The sequence below is a fragment of the Haemaphysalis longicornis genome, unplaced genomic scaffold (genome assembly GCF_048455015.1).
Source record: "Haemaphysalis longicornis isolate Haplotype H1 unplaced genomic scaffold, Haemaphysalis longicornis Haplotype H1 scaffold_10, whole genome shotgun sequence".
NCBI classification, from domain to species: Eukaryota; Metazoa; Arthropoda; class Arachnida; order Ixodida; family Ixodidae; genus Haemaphysalis; species Haemaphysalis longicornis.
This window is the reverse complement of record NW_027526204.1, coordinates 121,220,968-121,240,112: the sequence shown is the minus strand read 5'-3', so window position 1 is coordinate 121,240,112 and position 19,145 is coordinate 121,220,968. Positions and strand designations below refer to the sequence as shown.

The window sequence follows — 19,145 nt, the reverse complement described above, 5'->3', positions numbered from 1 at the left end:
GCCTCCCAGGGAAGGACGGATGTCTCGCTATGGGAAGAACGGATGTTGTTCGCTTTGAGGAATTGAAGAAGCGTCGGCCCGAACAGAAGGGCGAACTGGCGCGAAAACCACAGAAAGCCGCTGCCGCTGCCGTTGCCTGCGCAAGGTCCAGCCCTTCGAGTATCTGAGCCTTAGCTTGAGCCTGCTCAAGTTCCAGCCCTTGCCCGCTTGCAACGCTGAAGTGCGCAAATATTGCTTGTTTAGCGTAAATGGCTTCCAGAGCGATATTTTTCTACAGTTTCTTTGACTTCTACGGACGCGCACATTATCGGTTGCCGGTGATCAACAGTCTGTTGTGCTGGCGGGAGTTCTAAACGCGGACGTCAGACAGCCCAATGCCACAGGTCAGGTGTCCTGAGTGGTCGAGTGGGTTGGTTTGGTGAGTTACAAAAACCGTGAGATGCCTACGACGCGGGAGTTAAATAGACAGCTCTATGTTTCCCTCTCCTACCAAAGCTCGAGGCCCTCCAAGTTTCATACAGCTATTTTGCTGGGAGATATGCTAAATCGCCCATTTGAAACCAACGCGTTTTGTTTCAGTGGTCCTTGTACTGCACCCAGCTTCGCACGTCATCCTTCTTCACAGATTGGAAGGGCACACATTTTTTTTTCATTTCCGTAACGACCATTGTCAGAAAAATTTGGCTTTCCTGCCGGTGTATTTCACGTTACAGCCGCATCAGTAAGAATACTAAAGCTTCCCTTTTAAGTGCACAAACGGACGGAAGATAGTTACAATGAATGTAAAGGTTCAAAGGACTCGAACTTGTTGGCACGCAGCAGCACCGATGCGTCTCTTTTTTTCTTAATATGAAAAGCTGCTGAGAGTTCTATGACCTGCATTATTTCTGCTGCCGAGAATTTCAATCTTCTCGGAGAAAGGTGTGTCTTTGGTCTCAAAGGTCCATCACAATTATCATCAATATGCACTTACTTTCCCAACAACGCGTTTTAGGGATCGGGTTAATTATCTTCCTTATACTCGCACATCGCTTAGAAAAGACGTTGCTCAGGATGCGGATTTTGAAGTTCTCGTATGTACAACCCAATAAATTTTTGACGCAAATGGAGATATATACTGATGTCTCAATATACACATATTTAATGGGGTTTTCACTTACAACGGCAGATGAAATCTAATGAGCGTTAAAATTGGCAACAGTATTGGCTGGCATAGACTTAAAGCGGAGCAAAAAACATACAGTATCGTTTGTGTAATAGAATTCACGGTGGGCATCGCTTTCTGTCTTTCCCATGCATCCAACGCAGCTAACACTCAGCTAAAACAAGGAACTCAAAAAATTGCTTACGGATGAGTGCACGGATTGCGAAAGTTAACATCTTTTTGTAACGAAAAGGGCGCAAACCCGTAAACAGTTTTGTGATAATAAAACAGGCAATCTTAGGGCTCACTTTCACAGAAGGTAGGCTTGGCGGCAGATTGAAAGCTTCTGCATCTCCATACTCGCAGAAGAGTGCATCAAAATTGAAGTCGGTCTTCCAGTCATTGAGGATATCTGAACAGAAAAAAAGGTTTAGGGAAACTTGCTAGTTGCTCAATGACATACTTCCTGCATCAGAAACTCAGGCTTTGCAAAAAGAAAGACGCAATGACGGAACAAAACCAAATTGTATTTTAGTCATCCCTCCACACCTCAGTGGCGAAATTTCCGAAACCTGCCGCGAGTACATGTTGTCCGGGCACCTCGGCACAGCATGCACACTTGGAATAATGAAAGCAAAGCACCACTGGCCCCGCGCAACTCTCCACGCACCCAATACCTTTGGAGCTGCCGCGACTGCCAGCGACGGAAACTCCACCGAGGAAACCCACCCGACTACGACATCCTATCGCCGTACATTGAGACGCTTCCAACAGATCAAAATTGAGCTTCTCGACCAAGTAACGTTCCCAAGCCAGTGAATTGCTTTTGCAACATAGAGTGGGTTGCATTGGGAAGGTAATGTTCGGCAGCAACATTACCTGTTGATAACACTAACATTGTTCTGGGAATTCTTCCAACTGGCACAAAGCTGCAGAAATCTGGTATCAGAGTACAAGGCCTTGACTGAGTGGCAAGAGAGACATATTTGACGAAGAGACTTGAACTAGCCCGATGCAGGGCCGGGGATATAATGAATGTGTTCCAAAGGTTGCGCTGCTCGTGGTCAGCAGGAATATTAGAGGTGTAGCATCTTTGCTTTCCCAAGAAACGCAGGCGGTTCAAAAGAGCAAACGAGTGCACACTGTTCTTCTCAGCATCATTACGTGATGTTGACGCTGTTATCTGCATTTTACTCACCGGCTGCGTATCCTGGGTACTCGTAGGCGAATGCAACATTGGCGCACGCTGCGCCCACAATAAGTGGCACCAACTCCGTGCGATTGCTGACCAAGACCCAAATCTTGCTGCCCGCACAGAGGCCCAAGTTTCCGAGAGCTGCGTGCACGGATACTGCCTGTTCCGCCAAATGCCCGTAAGTGTTCTCCTGATGAATCGTCCCATTGATCTGAAATCACGGAGAAAAAAGATTCGCCCAGTGAATAAACGACTCCAAAATCAATAAAAAAGATTGTAACTGCACAGTTTCCATCTGTAAGTACACCATCCCTAAATATTATTTTAATAAAATGATGAGACATTTCTCTCTATATAAGAACTCTAACTTCACGTACCTTCCTGTAAAAATAGCATAATCGAACATGTTACTACCATTCTGCGAATAAGAGATCTTTTCATCTTAAAGCTATGTTGGCCCTTACATTTATTTCCTTTACCGTAAAAACGTCTGCTTTAAAAAAAAGCCTGAAAAACAAGGTGGCGAGGACATCTACGTCACAGTATTAAAATTTATGACTCGAGTTACTTCAACGTCGAAGGAGCGTTTTCGAACAGCACTGCTGCTTTCACCGTTTATTCTCTCCTATCACTGAAGATCAGCTGAAAGGGCGAGGCTAGGTGCAACGGTTTTTAAATGCTGAAGAACTGAGAAGCGAAAGGCTGTCCAAGTTTGTCTTGCTGAACATGTCGGTGTGACAGCTTGCGGAATGGAGGTGTTGGCCCGTTTAAGCGAGGACGCGAGAGTCTCAGTGTTTTAATTAAGGAATAAGGCAGCAGTGGCAGCGTTTCAAATTTGTTATTGGCTGGCATCGGGGTCTGACTCTGCGTTTCGTTTTTTCGCTGATTGCATGGGGCCATCGATAGTCTGCCAAAAAGAGATTCCGCCCACGACGGGGCCGAGGTACATACAAAGTGTAGGTGGGAAGTTCGTGGAATTACATATGATTGGTGGTGGCCGGGTGTCAATACCCGCGGCGATACCGATAAAGATTTGCCTCCGCGTTTTTTATTGCTTGCAATTACCCAAACGCTCACCAATTTAGAATTACGGTGCCGATGAAGATGATCCAGGATGAAACCTCCGAAATTCTGTTGAATGCTGAAGGTGCAGTCGCTCTCCTTCATTGGGCTCTTTAGCACAGCCATCTGGAAATACACAGCCCGATACTCAAAGCTCAAACGGTCCTGTATCTTTCTGTACGTTTTTCTTTCACGCGTTTAATACGAGAATATTAAAACTTGTTGTGAGAGGCAGTTATAGCGCGATGGTGTAAATGGGCGCTTCAAAACCATGAAAGTCCATACAAGGTCTGTAAAAAGACAAATATTTTAATAAAAAAGTGTATTAGAGCAATGAATGCCGTTCGTGGTAGCATCATTAGCACAATTCGTTGAGCATGAAATAACTTTTGCTCAATGCACCCCACAGAATGTTCTAAAAAATGTCGTAGCATAGGCTTATTTTTTACATATATGTGCCTCCTACCATCTGAACAAAAAGATACAACAAATAAGCCTTCGCATAGGTACGTTCTCGTGTGTTCTTACCAATGTCTTACAACCTGTTTCGAGATAGTCCCAAAAAACACTCCGTAGACGCTTTTTCTACAATTACAAGATTTTGATAGGGGCCCAGTGAGTGAATAAAGGAACTCCTGATTCTGTACAACCCACGGCGAACTACGTATGACAAGTGATGAATAGGTCAGTATTTGTGGTAACAATTCCGTCATTTGCCCATCCGGGTGTCCCCAGGTGCAACCACCACTTCAGATGTAAGTGCTTTGCCATTTAGAACAGGTAAAAGATGCTTATTAGTCCTGCGTCTCTGTAGGCGACATCCCTAATTGGCCTGTTTTTAAATACTCGCCCAGTATCTGCTCACTTCGCTGCAAATGTCATCGACAGACGACAGCATCGTGCCTCCTGTGACACGTAAATGCCCCTCTTCTCTCTCCGCCCACCTCTCATACTGTCCCCCTCCGTTTCGATCGTCTTACGATAAAAAAGGAGGAGGTTTGTTGTAGTAAATTAATTTTCCCGCGTTTCGCTGATCGCGCTATTTATTTGAAGATGTTGTTACTGTTGGACTTCGAACACTGCCACGAGGTGCAAGCTCGCGCGGGCGCTTTTGGTATTTTAGGGTAAAAATTTTGCCTTCAACTCATGTTGGTAGGGGTGGTCCTGATGTTTATTAACGGATGGATCAAGCCTTGCGGGATATGCCGGAAATTGCTCCCCGATCAACACTTTCTTGCCTGTATGCGCGGGAAATCACCAAGAGTCAATTGATCATCACCTTCTTGCCACTTTGTATTTGGTATCGCAAATTTCAAGCACACATTTATTTTCACGTGCCCGTCCCTGCGTTCAGCGATTCAGCGAGATCCCGACACTTCCGCGGCACAGGCCTGCATTCTGTGAGTCTTCTGGACTTCCTCCGGTAAACGAGTGCCAATGTGTAGCTTTAGGCCTTTATGCCGAAAGACATATATCGCAATTAAAAAAAGAAAAACTAACAAACATTACGACTAACCGTTCGGCATTGATATTTTGACTCAGATACGCTTCATGTTTTATTTTCATCAAAAATGTTGACAAGTACAAACCACTTTTCCAGATTCTGTGATTAGGAAAGGTTTTGCCTATATATATTTCTCGTTCCAAAATTCTTTCATGTTTCGGCGGGGTGGCTGAATCGAGGCTAAGACAAGTAGGCAGACGAACAGACAGACCAATATTTTGAGCTTCAGTAGCCGAAGAAACACTATCGTCTATAAAAAAGCCGCCTTCCAAGGTGCGAGACCAAAGAAGCTCTTTGGAAAGCTTTTCATGAGGCGTCCAGCGAGGAGTGGCTCTTCTTGAAGGGTTTCATAGCTTTCGTAGCACGACGTACAACATACGGCGACTTAAACTCGGCAGATGGTGAGAGCAGCACAATGCAGCTGAACGGGTGAAAAGACCAGCAGACCAACTGACAATCATCTTCAAGTCTCACATATGTCGGCGGTCGGAACAAGCGATGCGTGACGGGTAGGATACGTATCAAAGTTATTGCAAAGCTTTCAGGCGGATCTTAAAGTAAAGTGGTCCAAGAGGTGTTCAGCTAAACATTCATGCTTTCGCTTCCCGAAAGTATAAGCACTGCCTAGGTGTCTTCAGACTTCTTTTCACAGAAGAGAGATTACATGATAATAATACCTTTGGAAAATTAGGCAAAGGGTCAGCTGCAAATCTGCTTTTTATCTCTGGCAATTCATTGTGACTGATTCTTTATATAAAAACTCCACGAAGGAGCGACCATGCGTACAGGGTGTGCTGTTTTCATCCCGGAGACGTCCGAAAGCGCAAGCATCGGTCTTCGACATAGAATACCACTTTCTCACTGGAGTTGCACATTTTAAAGTTAAATAACAAGAGAGTTGTATCTGACCGAACATAAAAAACTGCAAATCGCTTACCGCGCCAAATGCTTACGGAGAAGACCACAACACGAATGCAGAGCTCGGTCTGTGTTTACTAAAAAACTGCGGCAGATTCATTTTTCACTTGACAGGAGTCCGCAAACAGGTGTTCAGTTCTGATCCGGCACGGCGTACATCCGGCTGGTTTAATATATATGGGGCGCGCATCCTGCGGAAACGGAGTTTCTATTTCATCTAAGCAATGTCTTAGTTTTGCTTGAGCGTGTGTTCTTTATTTTGTTTGGTTATACGCTTAATACTCTGGTTTATGGAAGCTTTGCATAAACGTGTCTCTTCAGAGACAAGATGGTCACTGAACAGGAATAAAACAAAGATACCATGTTTGTTAGGGGAACATGATGCACTAATCTGGCTACGCATTCCCGAGGTAGCGGCTGTTTTAGAATTAGAGAGACCATGTGAATGTTGTTTTCATGCAGCCGCATGTACGGCGTGCAATGCCATTGGCTTAGCATGCGAACAAGAATGGTGGCCGGTCTGTTGTCGTGCTTAGTTGCTTCTTAAAAAATGGAAATGCTGTTATTATGTCTGGCTGGATGACCGACTTAGATCAATCATGAGATAGCCGCCGTAATGTTTATGTTGGTGTAATGTTTTCCTGCAAGAAAAAGGGATTGCACAACTGTGTGAAGTTTATTTATGCTAATGACCTTACTCTCCTTGAGGCCATCCGCTGTTCCGACGGCGGAACCTCCCTTCATGCTTTCTGGGTGACTTTCATCTGGAAAGTAAGAAACACGGACACAATGCTGACCGCAGCACAGCATTCCGCAGCATTGTGTCTGTGTTTCTCTCGACCGTCCTTCGTTTCCTTATGTTTCAGCTGAACGTTTCCCAGTGATTATTAACCAACTCGCCCAATCCCAAGCAATACTTCATAGCTTGTCACGCGTTTCCGCTCAACTGTACAACACACTTCCTGTGAACACTCTTAAAGGGGCACTGACACAAAATTTTGAAGGCGAGATAACTTCGGAGATAGATTGGTGGGAACACATATACATCATCTGCAAAATATCAGCGGCGAATACAGCCTAGAACATATTTAAAATCAATTTTAAAGTGTGCGAAACGCAACCGAGCAGCCAGCAGAGGACCACGCGCAATCGACATCCCGAAGATATTGTGTAAATAAACAACGTCCAAACACGTCACGAGTTTGTGTTTGCCGCTTCCGCACTGCCGGCGTTTTAAGCCGGCTCGCCCGGCTCGCCGCTCCAATCGGAGGGCCGGAGGGCGGAGCTTCTGCTCTCGAGAACGAACGACCCGATCGTTGGCGGCGGAGGCGCCGTGATTTCGTCAGCTCATCGGGCAGCTGGCCGCGACCAAAGTTCTGCAGTGATTCCAGGCACTCTGTTTCTATTACTTTTTATTTTCATTGGACGCGAAAACGCGCCGGAGACACGAAAAGCCCACTGAGCGAACCGCACGGTCGCTGTGCAGGCGGCGGCCACGGCCGCGAAGTGGCCCAGGCCGGCGCAGGTAGCTCGAGAGATAGCTTGTCACCGCTGCACGAAATTGTCCCCAAGTCCTGACCATTGTGGCTTACATGAGAAAGGAGTTAATGATGCGATGGCGCGTTGCATTAAAAATTGTCACCGGCACCGCTTACGAGAGCGGCACTCGAATATCCGCCGCACTGCTAAGCCGAACACATCTGTAGGCGGACCTGTAGGCAGACCGGCCGGCTGCTCCCAGCGCGCGTCTTGCCACCCACCGTCTCGAGCGTCGCGCGTCGTTCTTTAGCCGCGGTAGCATTTGCACTCGCAGCGCCTGCGTCACATCCACGGTCGCTTTTTAATTAAGCGCCTCACGAGATCAGTACGTGGGGGCATTCGCAGAAACTGCCGTCGATGCGGATTCGACAGTGCAACGGGGGCTCTGCTCTGTGATATCCCTCCGACGGTCACGTGGTCAGCTTTGTTCACACAAAATCCACAAAATCCATCGTTTCGCGGCACTCGCTGAAACCGAAACTGCGCCTGGCCGCATTGAAAATGCCTCTAATTAAACAACCGTCGCATGCTGAAGCAAATGAGGTTTCTACAGGTTATAAGTAGGTCACTAGCTACTTATAGCAACAAAAAAAACAAGATGCAAAATTTTTGTGTCAGTGCCCCTTTAAATGTCGCACTGCGACATTCACTAAACTTCGTCATCTTCCTGAGGAGTGCGTGCTACGAAGGCGTGTGACATCGATAACACGTAGTCGTGCCGACCTCTAACTCATTGCCTGTACTGCCAAGCTTAACCACACCGACGCCACAACGCGCTGCATGGTTTGTTTTGTCCCACGGTGAACGGTTTTACGGCAGCTGCTTCGTGACCATGTACTGCTTGTTGTGGAATGCTGCTTTGATTACTGGTTGCCTCGCTCTGCTGCCCTTCCATCGACGTTGTGCGTTTTAAACAGCCTACCTTGGCAGCATGGCGAAAAATACAGCAAAATCTTACAAGCAAGTCAAGACTGCCACCCTCCTGCCATTCGGATCCTCACAGTTCCCAGGCTTTTATGTTGAGAGTTCCGACTGTCACCATCTGCGCCTTATGCCGTCTTGCTGGCCCTGGTAACCAGCCGCTAGGAGGTGTGCCACACACCAACCACTGCACGAAGCGCCATCAGTCCCTCTTTACCTGAATGGAGGGATACAGTTTTTTAATGGGACCATGAAGACAAAACACAAGTTTGGTTCATTCAAAATATTGCCTCGTTAGAATAAGACGTACACCATTTTAACGTAATATTCACTCAAATAAGGTATAGAATTACGAAAAAAGGAATGGCCATACAACCCACTAGCTCATTTGCCGCAACAGAACCTGTGATGCCAGCTCTGCGATTCGTGGAGGCCGGCAGAAGCAAACGCAGATTCCGCAGAGCTTATAAGCTTGCCGAACGAGCGATCTGTGCCTAAATATAGGGAATGTTCTTTTTAAAGCAGTAAGAATGGTGAGACAAACCGTACGTTACGAAAGCACACGTAAACACAGAAGTACCGATGCGTACTGCTGCTGGTACTGCAAGCACTAGGCTTGGTTCGTTGCGCAGGACTGCGGGGCTTTGGAGTTGTCTCAGATGACACTGGCGGATTGACAACAACAAACTGTGTCTTATGTGACCTTTTTTGTCGTGCGAGCACTATGTTTAACGAAACAATTACTTTCTCATTGAACAAAAACAAGTCACGTTTAAATACGGCCAAAAACAAACCACAGGCCGAAAATTGCTTGCCGTGGTATGGTGGTGCCATCTAGGCTCACTAACGGTAAACAAGGCTTCGCAATCGGGTGCAGAGTGGTCGGTTCCTGTGATGTCATTGTAGTCCGCGAAAACACACTACTTACCGGGAAATTCAAAATTTTACCTTAAACTCAATACTTTCTCAGTGAATAAAAAATGTTTGCATCCGGAGAAACGCTGGGGGCACTAGAAAACACAGAAGTTTTAGAATGAAACAGACTTTTGTTTTGCCTGCATGGCCCCCTTCAGAATCTCTTCAATGTTCCACAGTGGTGATGGCCAGGTGGCCTCACTAAATGTCCCCACGGAAATGGACACAGTGCGCATGCTGTAGCCATCTGAATCCTACACGGTCATTAGCCCGCTCCCTCTTACTCTTCTCTTCTTTCTGCTTGTGTTCAGCACCTCATTCCTGTTTTTGTAGTTGTTCTTTTTTCTTTTCGTTCTCTTCCGCACTTTTTTCTATTACGCACACTTCACGCCACAAATCAGTGCGAGATTGGACACGTAAGCCTGATGATGAGGGGCAGCTTTGTCTTTAACTTACAATAAAATACTACTAATGATTTGAAACCATCCCTTTCCGTAATCCATCTGTGGGCCATCCGTCTAAGGAAGTGGCTGCCAAGAAACCGCAAACCCAGTAGGTGTCAGCTAAGGTTTCTATGGAGGGGTCAGCTAGCAAAATTTTGGGGAAGGAGTGGACTGAGCTAGCACCCGATAGATGTCACTGGAGATCTTTGGGAGAGACCATCATCCTGCAGTGAATACAAGACTGATGATGATGATGGAAGTAATGAACGATTTGAAAGCGGACGCTTTTGATCTCTCGCTTTGAGGTCGTGATGTGTGGCCCAAAAAATCGCAGGGCCTGGCGGGAAAGTAAAACAGCAACGCCGGAGGAGGGTTCTAAGAAAGGGCGACGCAGCGAATTCCGAGATTTCAAGGAAAGGCAATGACAGAGCAGCTAGAGCGTTGAGGGTACCGGGGAGGGAAATGTTAGAGCCAGTGCCAGATGGCGTTGAAGACGGACACAACAGCTGCGCTGGGGAGGCACAGGAACATAGGAGCAGTGCCGTTGGACGTTCCAAGGCAGCACAGAAAGTGTGTCCGAGCAGCGGCCCGTTATGACCACTCTCTGGCATGTCCGGAAAGCGTCGAGCTTCTGGCAGCCACTCATCATACGTTGAGCAGGCAAAATTAGGCCACCAGCACTTCGGTATTTTCCGGCCGTCCGGGTTCAGGCACACAGCGGCAGGTACCCGGCTGCGAGATATTTAGTTTACTTTCGGCAAACGATGTTCAGAAAAATAAAGGCCAACGTACGGCCCCAAGGCATCCGTTTTTCCATCGGGAAGCGGTGAGCTTGGCAAGCGACCGGCCACAGAGTATTTGTTTTCTTTTGGCAGTTGGTGTCCGGAAAGAGACACATGAACAGCGGCCCTGGTGTATTCGTTTTTCACACAGTTAGCGAGGTTCGGCGAGAGAACGGCAAGCGTCCGTTCGCAGAATATTCGTGCTCTTTGGGTAAGCCGTCCTGCAACGGTGACCGGCCGGGGTACGGCCCCCGAGCGTACATTTTCATTCCGTGAGCGGTCTTTAGCTGAATCACGGCAAGCGACCAGCCGCAGAGTATTTGTTTTGTTTTGGCAGCCGGTGTTCTGAAAGTCAGCTGACGTAAAGCCCCAGGTTATCCGTCTTTTTTTCGGTGTGCAGTGTTCTCCAGAAGAACGGCAAGCGTTCGGGCGCCGAGAACCCATGCACTACAGGCAACTGGTGTTTGAATGGATACCGGCCTATGTACGTCCGGTTTTTCCTTCGGTAAGAAAAAGGCCGCTAGGGGGCCGACCGCTGCAGACACGTCTTAGATGGGCTGGGTGTTTCTACGCTTTTAATGAATGAACTTTGTTTCTCGAGCAGTAATGAATAGTGCAAATTCAACCGGCAAGGTGCAAGCACTCACGGCACGTCACCGGTCGATCCTCTAGGCTACCGGAAGACTCTTTATCGCCACATGAAGACTGTGCCACGCCAACGGGTGAGCTAAGCTTCGCCAGGCATACCGCTACCACGCCTCGCCCGTCGGTCTCCTCGACGCGCCAGCTTGAGGCCATTCGCCCCCCGCCCCGTTTGAGGAATTGAGAGCATTGTAAAAGAGGACATCGGCCCGCCAAAGATGTCTGACCCGAGATAGCCTGTGGTTCGCCGAAAACAACTGGCCTACAAGGGAGCCAGTAGCACCAAGGTAGCAGCATGCAGGACCGGCGCAACGTCAAAGACTCCCAACCAAACAAAGGCAAGGGCGCAAAAGCGCCAATTTCCGGCACTTCGTCTTACGATAATACTGCGAGAATCAGTGTTGCATTATTTTGAGTATACTAAACTTAGAAGAGGCTAAGCTCGTGCATTTGCAGATGCAACTTCGTACCCTGCACTATGTTTCTTCATCTGCTGTTATAACTCCCTGTTTATAAGCAATAGGAGCAGAGACCTTTTAATCACAACGCCATGATTTTATTAAGGTGAACTGACCTATACTTGTGACCAAGAACCAAAAGGTGCCCCTTTTTGGGCATAATTTTAGCAAATGAGAATAGCAGGATAAAAGAATTAGTTTTTTTGCGCGTCTTTTGCCGACACAAATAAGGAGCACATGCAGACTTTACCGCTGCTGAAAGTTTGAAAACGTGGCCACTACGATGGTTAGAGCGCAAATAACGGCTGGCGCTGTTTTCGATGAACGTGCGAATGCTATATTCTAAAGCTGAACGACCGTGTGTATACATAGGGCCGAGCCACAAGTTAGCCCGAGCGGGGTTGAGAGGCTTACCCATTGAAACACGGCGAGAGACATATTTCTTATTTTTTATTCGTTCAAGAATGCAAGATTTGTTGTACCGTTGCCAAGTTTTTGGTTTGAAACAATTTATTCAACACTTTTCTTTCGCCTTTCTTCTCGTGAACACAAGGTTGGATAGAACTGCAGCTACCAGAAGCAGGGCGTTATTCGCTACACGTCTAAAAAAAATTCAGCGAAGTACGACATTAGGGGGAATTGAAGTTATTTTGGACTATTAACCGGTGTGCCCACAACTCATGAAAAGAACACCATAGTTAAATTGAACATGAACGCGCGTTTTCGATCTCTCCTACAATCATCCCTGTCAAAGCCCATCAGAAACGTTGATCGAGTATAAAATTGTCCCCTGAGTAACATGCTAAAATACTGGACGCAATTTTTGTGTGTAGAAAATTATATAGAACGTTCCTGGGTGTTGTTTGGGGTGCAAAAACGCTTACATGAGTACTTGCGTGCAGGTTTTAATATACAATGAAACTGGTAAGGCACCTGTAGCAAAAATAGCTGGTTTCGGCAGAACATGTAAGTGTTGAGGAAGATTGTTTTAAAAAAGTTGTTTAAAGCTGCTCTTGTATCTGTGCGAAATTCAACACATTATTTCTATGCCTCCGCCCCCCCCCCCCCCCCCCCGGTTTTTACAGCTGTACCGCGCACAGGACATCTGGACCTGGACACTAGACCTATTCCAGCTATAGCAAAGAAACGAATATGTTTTGAACCAAGAAAAAAGCACCACAGCTGATATAGGGATGACAGATTGTAAGCAGTGTTTATTGAATGAATTTTAATGTGTACTGAGGTTTATCAATACGTAGGGCTCGGCGAATACTGGACGGCTGGCGGTGTCTTGTGGGCTCACATTGATGTTGGTTCACTGAACACAAAGGGCTTCGTGCGGATGCGCAGTAAAGCCGAGTCATCTGGTTGCACTGGAGGTGCCGTCCACCATGCCTCACTACAGTTACCGCAGTGTGACGGAGGTCTAACGTCCGTAGACTGGCCGAGCTCCGAAGGCTCTTGTCAGCCGGCTTTTTGTAGCTGTAGTACGGCTGAGGTCCGACCACGGTATCTCGGCTGACCTCCTCTGGCACTTGTCCGGCCACACACTGGTGGCTGTCTAATGGCCGGAGCCGTACGGCTGAAGTCTGGCCGTATGAACATAAGCCGGTAGAGTGACCAACAGAGACCGGATGTTGGATAGCCGTGAGAGTACGGCTGTAAACGGCCAAAAGGCCAACATTTTCAACACGGGCATCAATCTTTCGCCGGGAAAAGGCCGGATAGAAAGTTACTGGTCAAAGTACTTCGCCTTGAGTCAGTCCTGTGCTGACCAGAATGAGGAGAAGCGTGCTGGCGGCACTGCGTAACACAAAAGTACGCCTCCGCTGAACAGGCTAGAGCAGCTCAAAATGTTGCTTGTCGCAATCACAATGAGGAGGAAGGGGCTATGAATAAAGCGGAAGCAGTTGCCCGACGAGTGCAGCATGGAAGCCCGACAGACAGATCAGAGGAAGTTCTGCCTAGGCGTTTGTCGTCACATTATTAGTAGGTCCTAAGCATCGCAAAAGTAATTTCTTTAACCCTAACCATGCATTTTCGGAAGCCCTAATGTGCACCATAAGCTAGTATTGTTCACTGACGTATATATTCTCCATGTTCTGAAAAGGTCAGTTATGCTTGCTTTTTTTATTTTCTGAACACGAACTTAACCCCATAGTTCATGCCAGAACCGTTGAAATGGATGCCTTGTCATGTACTTTACTGAGTAGGTGTTTTTTGATACGTCAAATGTGATAATACCTATCATAGCCTTCTCCTGAACCTCCGCCGCTAAGATCGACTTCCCCATGATTGGGTGATGTAGTTATACTTGCAATACACGGTTGCGAAAGTGGCATTCAGGATAGTTACAACCACTTTTATGATTGAGTTACAAGCACCGCAGGAACGGGATGATAGGAGGATCATACAAACACCTGTCAGCTTGCCTGTATTGCCTGTTCGTGATAATAAAGATGAGTTGTTAGTTAGCGCCGTGTTTTTGTGATCCTCCTATGGCCCTGTTCCTGCGCTGATTGTAACTCAGTTATGTGACAACTGGCCCCCTTACAATCTGTGGTGCGTTCCTATAAATTTAGTACCGGCGATGTATTCGTCTTGTCAGATTGTCAGAAGCTTCTAGCTTAAGGATTAACGCCGAGTATAATTGAGATTTGACCATGCTGGCGTGGATTCAAACCCCTCAGTTTATCCCGATTGCTTTCGAAATGATATATAATGCGAGCTCGTTCAGAATCAGAATCAGAAAAAAATTATTTGCACGAAATACACATAGCAAATGCAAAATATACAGAAAGAAGTCCCATAGTCAGAGACTGTAAGGGGACCTCTTGAGAACGAAGCAGAAATAAACCAGCTATGGGGCGCGATTTAAAGTTCCAAAAACATTCGCACTTATCCCTGTTAATTTTTACATTTCACAACAGTGCAGCCTTCTCTCTTGTACACCTAACTTAATCAAGCATTTGAAGGTCACTGTGTATACTTGGCCTGATTTTCACGAGAAAGTGCAAGTTGTTTGATCATTTATTGTATGATTTTCTGGGCCCTAAACTTCCTTACCTCTGTCCGCATGTACTTAATACAAAGTTCACGCAGTCTAAGCCACAGCTTCCAGCAACAAAGGAAACGTTACCTGCCGGTGTGGCTCAGTTGCTGAAGTGCTGTGCTGCAAATCCAAGCGACGTACATTCCGTATCTGCCACTACGACCGTATTCCACATACAGGGGCAAACCGAAAACATCTGCGTGTCGTGATTTCGCAGCACATTAAAGATTCGAGGTGGTTAAAATTAATTCGCACCCCTCAACAACGGTTGGTGTGGTATACCCCACGTGTTGCTTCGGCGCGATAAATCCCCGAAATTTGAACCATCTAAACGAAAAATATAAAAAAAAACATTTGGAGAATTAACGCGCCGAAGCTACACCTAAGCTAAGAGGTGCACTTAATCAACCTCCGGATAATTTTTGACCGCCTCAGGATCTTTAACGTGCGCTTGAATCTTGGCACACGAAGGCTTCCTCTTTTCCCCTCCATCTGAAAAGCAGTCTAGAAGGATTTGCTGTTGGGTGAGCTGGTGCATATTATCAAAAGGTTCAAAGTGCACTAAGAAGACGCCACACAGAGAGGAGTACAAAAGGATAGGCGCAGTCTGTGTCTGTCCTTGTATACCTGCGCCTGTCCTTGGGCTCCTCTCCCTGTGTGGCGTCTTCCTTGGCGCACTTTACACCTTTTGTGAGAAGTAGTCACCACGGACGGGGTGGAACCCACGTCGTTAGGCAGATCAGCACGACGCCTTAGCCACTGAGCCACCACAGGTAGTTTTCTTTAAACAAAAAAGATCGTGTTTTAATTCCGAAATAAAAACACTTCCGCATTTTTTTCCTCACTCCGTTGGCGAAGGCGCCTTCGTTATAACCTGACAGGAACACAGGCACGGTTTATAAACAAACGGAACTCCCGACAAAGGACAAATACCGACAGATATCATGAAACAAATCCGTTTATTTGCTGATTTTCTTCACAGTATGTACGGATACTTTCAATAATTCGAACAAAAGCTTGTTTAAGGGCTGGTTGTTAAAGCTTCAAATTCCAAATTCGCGTGCTCGAAGTACTTAGACGATGGTCAGGGAGAGTGAAAAATACAAATAATGTAAATTCGCACCTGCAAAAAGTTGCAAATAGGCGCTTAAACATATGGCTTGTCTTCTCCACTGGCACTGTCGCTCGCCTATGTACGCAGAGCGCTCTCAATTTAAATTCGATTGGTTTCTCTTTTGCCGTAGAAGCATTACAAAATACACTCTAATGGCGTCAATCTAAGAGTCAAAGTAGAATGTCTGCGAAAACCTGCTGGACCCGGTTTCACTGATGTAGTGAACACAGCTGGTAATGTAGCACATGTGTCTGGGACCAACGTTTACCGCTCCCTACTAACGAGAAAGCGCTCGACCACATAAAGCACTGTGCCTAGGGAAAACAGCTGGGGATGTTCATTATAGAAGTGGACGGGCTAAGTTGCCGCAGTAAACAGTACAGTGAACTTCGCTTGTTGCAGGCTCCCACACGAATGGGACCACGATAACCGATTTCTTTGATTGATTGATTGATTGATTGATTGATTGATTGATTGATTGATTGTAGGATTTAACGCGCCGACGCAACGCAGACGATGAGGCGCGCCGTAGTGAAGGGCTGCGGATTAATTTTGACCACCTGGGGATCTTTATCGTGCGCCGAAATCTCGTACACACGGGCGTTTTTGCTTTTCGCATCCATCAGAAAAGCGACCGCCGCGGCCGGGAATCGAACCCGCGACCTCGTGCTCAGCAGCGTAACGCCTTAGCCACTGAGCCACCGCGGCGGGTAACCGATTTCTTTAGAAGCGGGGAACACTCAGCATACTATGCAATGAGATGTTCTGTGTGATTTGTTGTAGCTGCAAGAGATACCACTAGGTTGGCCACCGCGACCGAAGAATGCGGAGAAAAAGACAGGAGACAGCACAGGCGCTGTCAAACAAAAGAATTTCCTTTAGGAAAACAAAGTTTACTTGAACAAAAATGCCTGAGTTACCAACCGGTCCTGCTCCTTACCAGAGTCTTTGAATGCTTTTCTGGTCATAAAACTCCCGCCCAATTTTTTTGTGAGGACAATGGCTACCGCGAGCATACAGTTCCATACTAATATACACCAGAGGGACATCTGAGGCTGCAATCGCAGCGTGTCGTGGGCGCCGCCAATGCAGCAACCGGCGTTCCGTGCCTAGTTGGTTTGGCTAGCCACATGGCTTCGTTTTTGTCTCGAAGCCAAAATCATCAAAAACTGGTAACATCTTCCTTCCTGTTCAACTTGCATGACGCGTATACATACTCCCTAACAAATATCCTTTTAGCTTTAATTTTGTAATATAAAACTAATTTGGTTAATCTTCTACACTAATATTGTTTCGTTTTTTCATCCAGAGCCAACTTTCCAGCCTCCATGAACCATGCGCGAAGGACAAGTGGAACGTGCCTGCCCGGTAAATGACGGAACGCTCAATGAAGCGCGGGTGGCCCAGACAGTGGCGCAAGATTTCCCTCTAGTATATATTATTATGAAACTCTATAACCCCGAGGTGGCGCCACTGCAGATAGGAGATCTTGGGATGGCCGACGCTGCTCCGTGCGAGCAGCTACGTGGCAGAACCTGTGCCAGTGTTCGGCGGCTCTTTCTTGATAGAAACACGTAGTTGTAATTGTATACACAATTGCTGCAACAACTACTTCACCAAGCTGCCGGGATCCCTCTCTGGTGACGAAGTGATGTTTGTCTCCCCAAGAGCCTTCGCAGTGTGGTGGCACCTACCTGGCTTAGCCTCTTAGGCATCCGGGCTGTTCGTTACTTACTGAGAAGGCAACATTCGATGCTTTCTTGAGTTGTGCTCAGGGAGCCGGATCAGAATGTTTAAGTGTGTAGAGATGTATGTGTTGGTTCAAACTGTTAAGAACTAATCCGCGGGTGTCGTACTTTTCATCATGCAACCAGTGTACACGTCTCATTCAGGAAAAGAAACAAGCTTTAAGATTCATAACTGAAATACCCCTCTTTTGTGGCGCCCTTGGAGGTAGAGGTTGCTGCGAGGTGCAGTTCACTTTCTGAACCTGAACGGGACTTCCAAGTTTATGGGTGTAGTTTCATATATGTGCTTTACAACTGTTTAGGACTAATATACTAGCGTTGCACTTTTCATCCTTCGCGCCATGTAGAAATCTAATTCGCGAAAATAAACGAGCTTGACATTCATAACTAAAATACCTGTCTTTTGTGGCGACCACGGATATAAAAGTTGCTCCGGGCTGCCGTGCGCTGCTGCGAGAGGCCTCAGTATTACCCAAAAGCTCTATTTCAACATAAACCAGCAAAAGCTGTGGGCAGATGAAGCCTTTTCTTGAAGCTTTGCACTTAAAAATGTGGTGCCTTTGTTTACTCCAATCACGAACACACGACTCCAGGATACTTTTCGTACGGGACGCGGTGTAATTCTTTGCGTTTCCGCCTAGAGGATTAATGTTCGTGTAAACGAATCCTCCATCATTCCTTCAGCCCATTTGTTTTGTTTTCCAGTTGGCGGTTTCGATTTTGAGGTGTTTGAGTTTTGAGTGAAATTGTAATACACAGGTAGTTCCTAACGCCTAGCGCAGGAAACAAAAACACCTGAACATAAATACCCCAGAAAGTGGAGGCTAAAGTAGCCCCGCCGGTAGCGTAGTGGTTATCGCACCAGACCGGCATTCTGGAGGTCGTGGGTTCGGATCCCACCTGGCGGGCATCTTTTCTCCACTTTCTTATTTTCCAAATTCTGTATCTTGCGCTACTACATCCTCCCCTTTGCTTTCCGAGGTGTTCTTGACTGCCAATTCTTATTTCTATATATATATATATATATATATATATATATATATATATATATATATATATATATATATATATATATATATATATATATAGGTACACACATAATCGTGCGAACCTAAATTATTGCATGACCAATGCTAGAAAATATCGCGAAACAACGCAATAGAATACACACAATCAAACCAGTACAACGAAGAACTGTACACAGACACACACACACACACACGCCCATATATATATATATATATGTGTGTGTGTGTGTGTGTGTGTGCTTGCGTGCGTGTGTGTGTAGAGCTCTTTATTGTACTGGGTTGATTGTCTATATTTTATTGTGTTGTTTGGCAGTATTTGCTAGCATCGTTCATGCAATAATTTAGGTACGCACCATTATGTGTGTGCTTTTGTGCGTGCCTCGCTTGTATGTTATTACTAAAATTTTGTAACCCCACCCTCTATTGGCCGCACCGGCCAACAGTATAAGTGAATAAATAAAAATATTCAGATTTAAACAAATAACTTCATTTATTTTCTTTGCACAGGTAAAAAAAAGCCCCGCTTCCTTTCTTACGCGCCCCTATTAGCCGCCCGACCCTTTTCGTGCCTGCTTCAGCTAGTCGGCCCTCCACCTCAGAAGGTTACGTAGACCTGATATAAATGAAACGGCTTTGAGCCCCTGGTTGCCATACTTTCATCTCATCAAGCTGTAACAATC

The 19,145-nt window shown here is 46.4% G+C and overlaps 1 protein-coding gene and 1 non-coding gene across 3 annotated transcripts in view; one reads left to right on the top strand and one right to left on the bottom strand.

The window, feature by feature from the left end:
* Positions 1-5,954, bottom strand: part of LOC144159190 (uncharacterized) — a 37,823-nt gene extending 31,869 nt beyond the window's left edge. Inside the window, exons 1-4 of one of the 2 annotated variants that reach the window (XM_077690521.1) lie at positions 5,843-5,954; positions 3,417-3,527; positions 2,343-2,550; positions 1,453-1,556 (exon numbers count right to left, since the gene is read on the bottom strand). In XM_077690521.1, the coding sequence (XP_077546647.1) occupies positions 1,453-1,556; positions 2,343-2,550; positions 3,417-3,527 (423 nt within the window). In that variant the 5' untranslated portion in view covers positions 5,843-5,954. Of the gene's footprint in view, positions 1-1,452; positions 1,557-2,342; positions 2,551-3,416; positions 3,528-5,691; positions 5,766-5,842 lie in introns of those variants that run through there. The other variant, XM_077690520.1, reaches the window with a different exon arrangement.
* A 12,318-nt stretch (positions 5,955-18,272) lies between these two features.
* Positions 18,273-18,345, top strand: Trnaa-ggc (transfer RNA alanine (anticodon GGC)). Its single transcript has one exon. It is a non-coding gene; the product is annotated as a tRNA-Ala (tRNA).
* Positions 18,346-19,145: the final 800 nt, after the last annotated feature.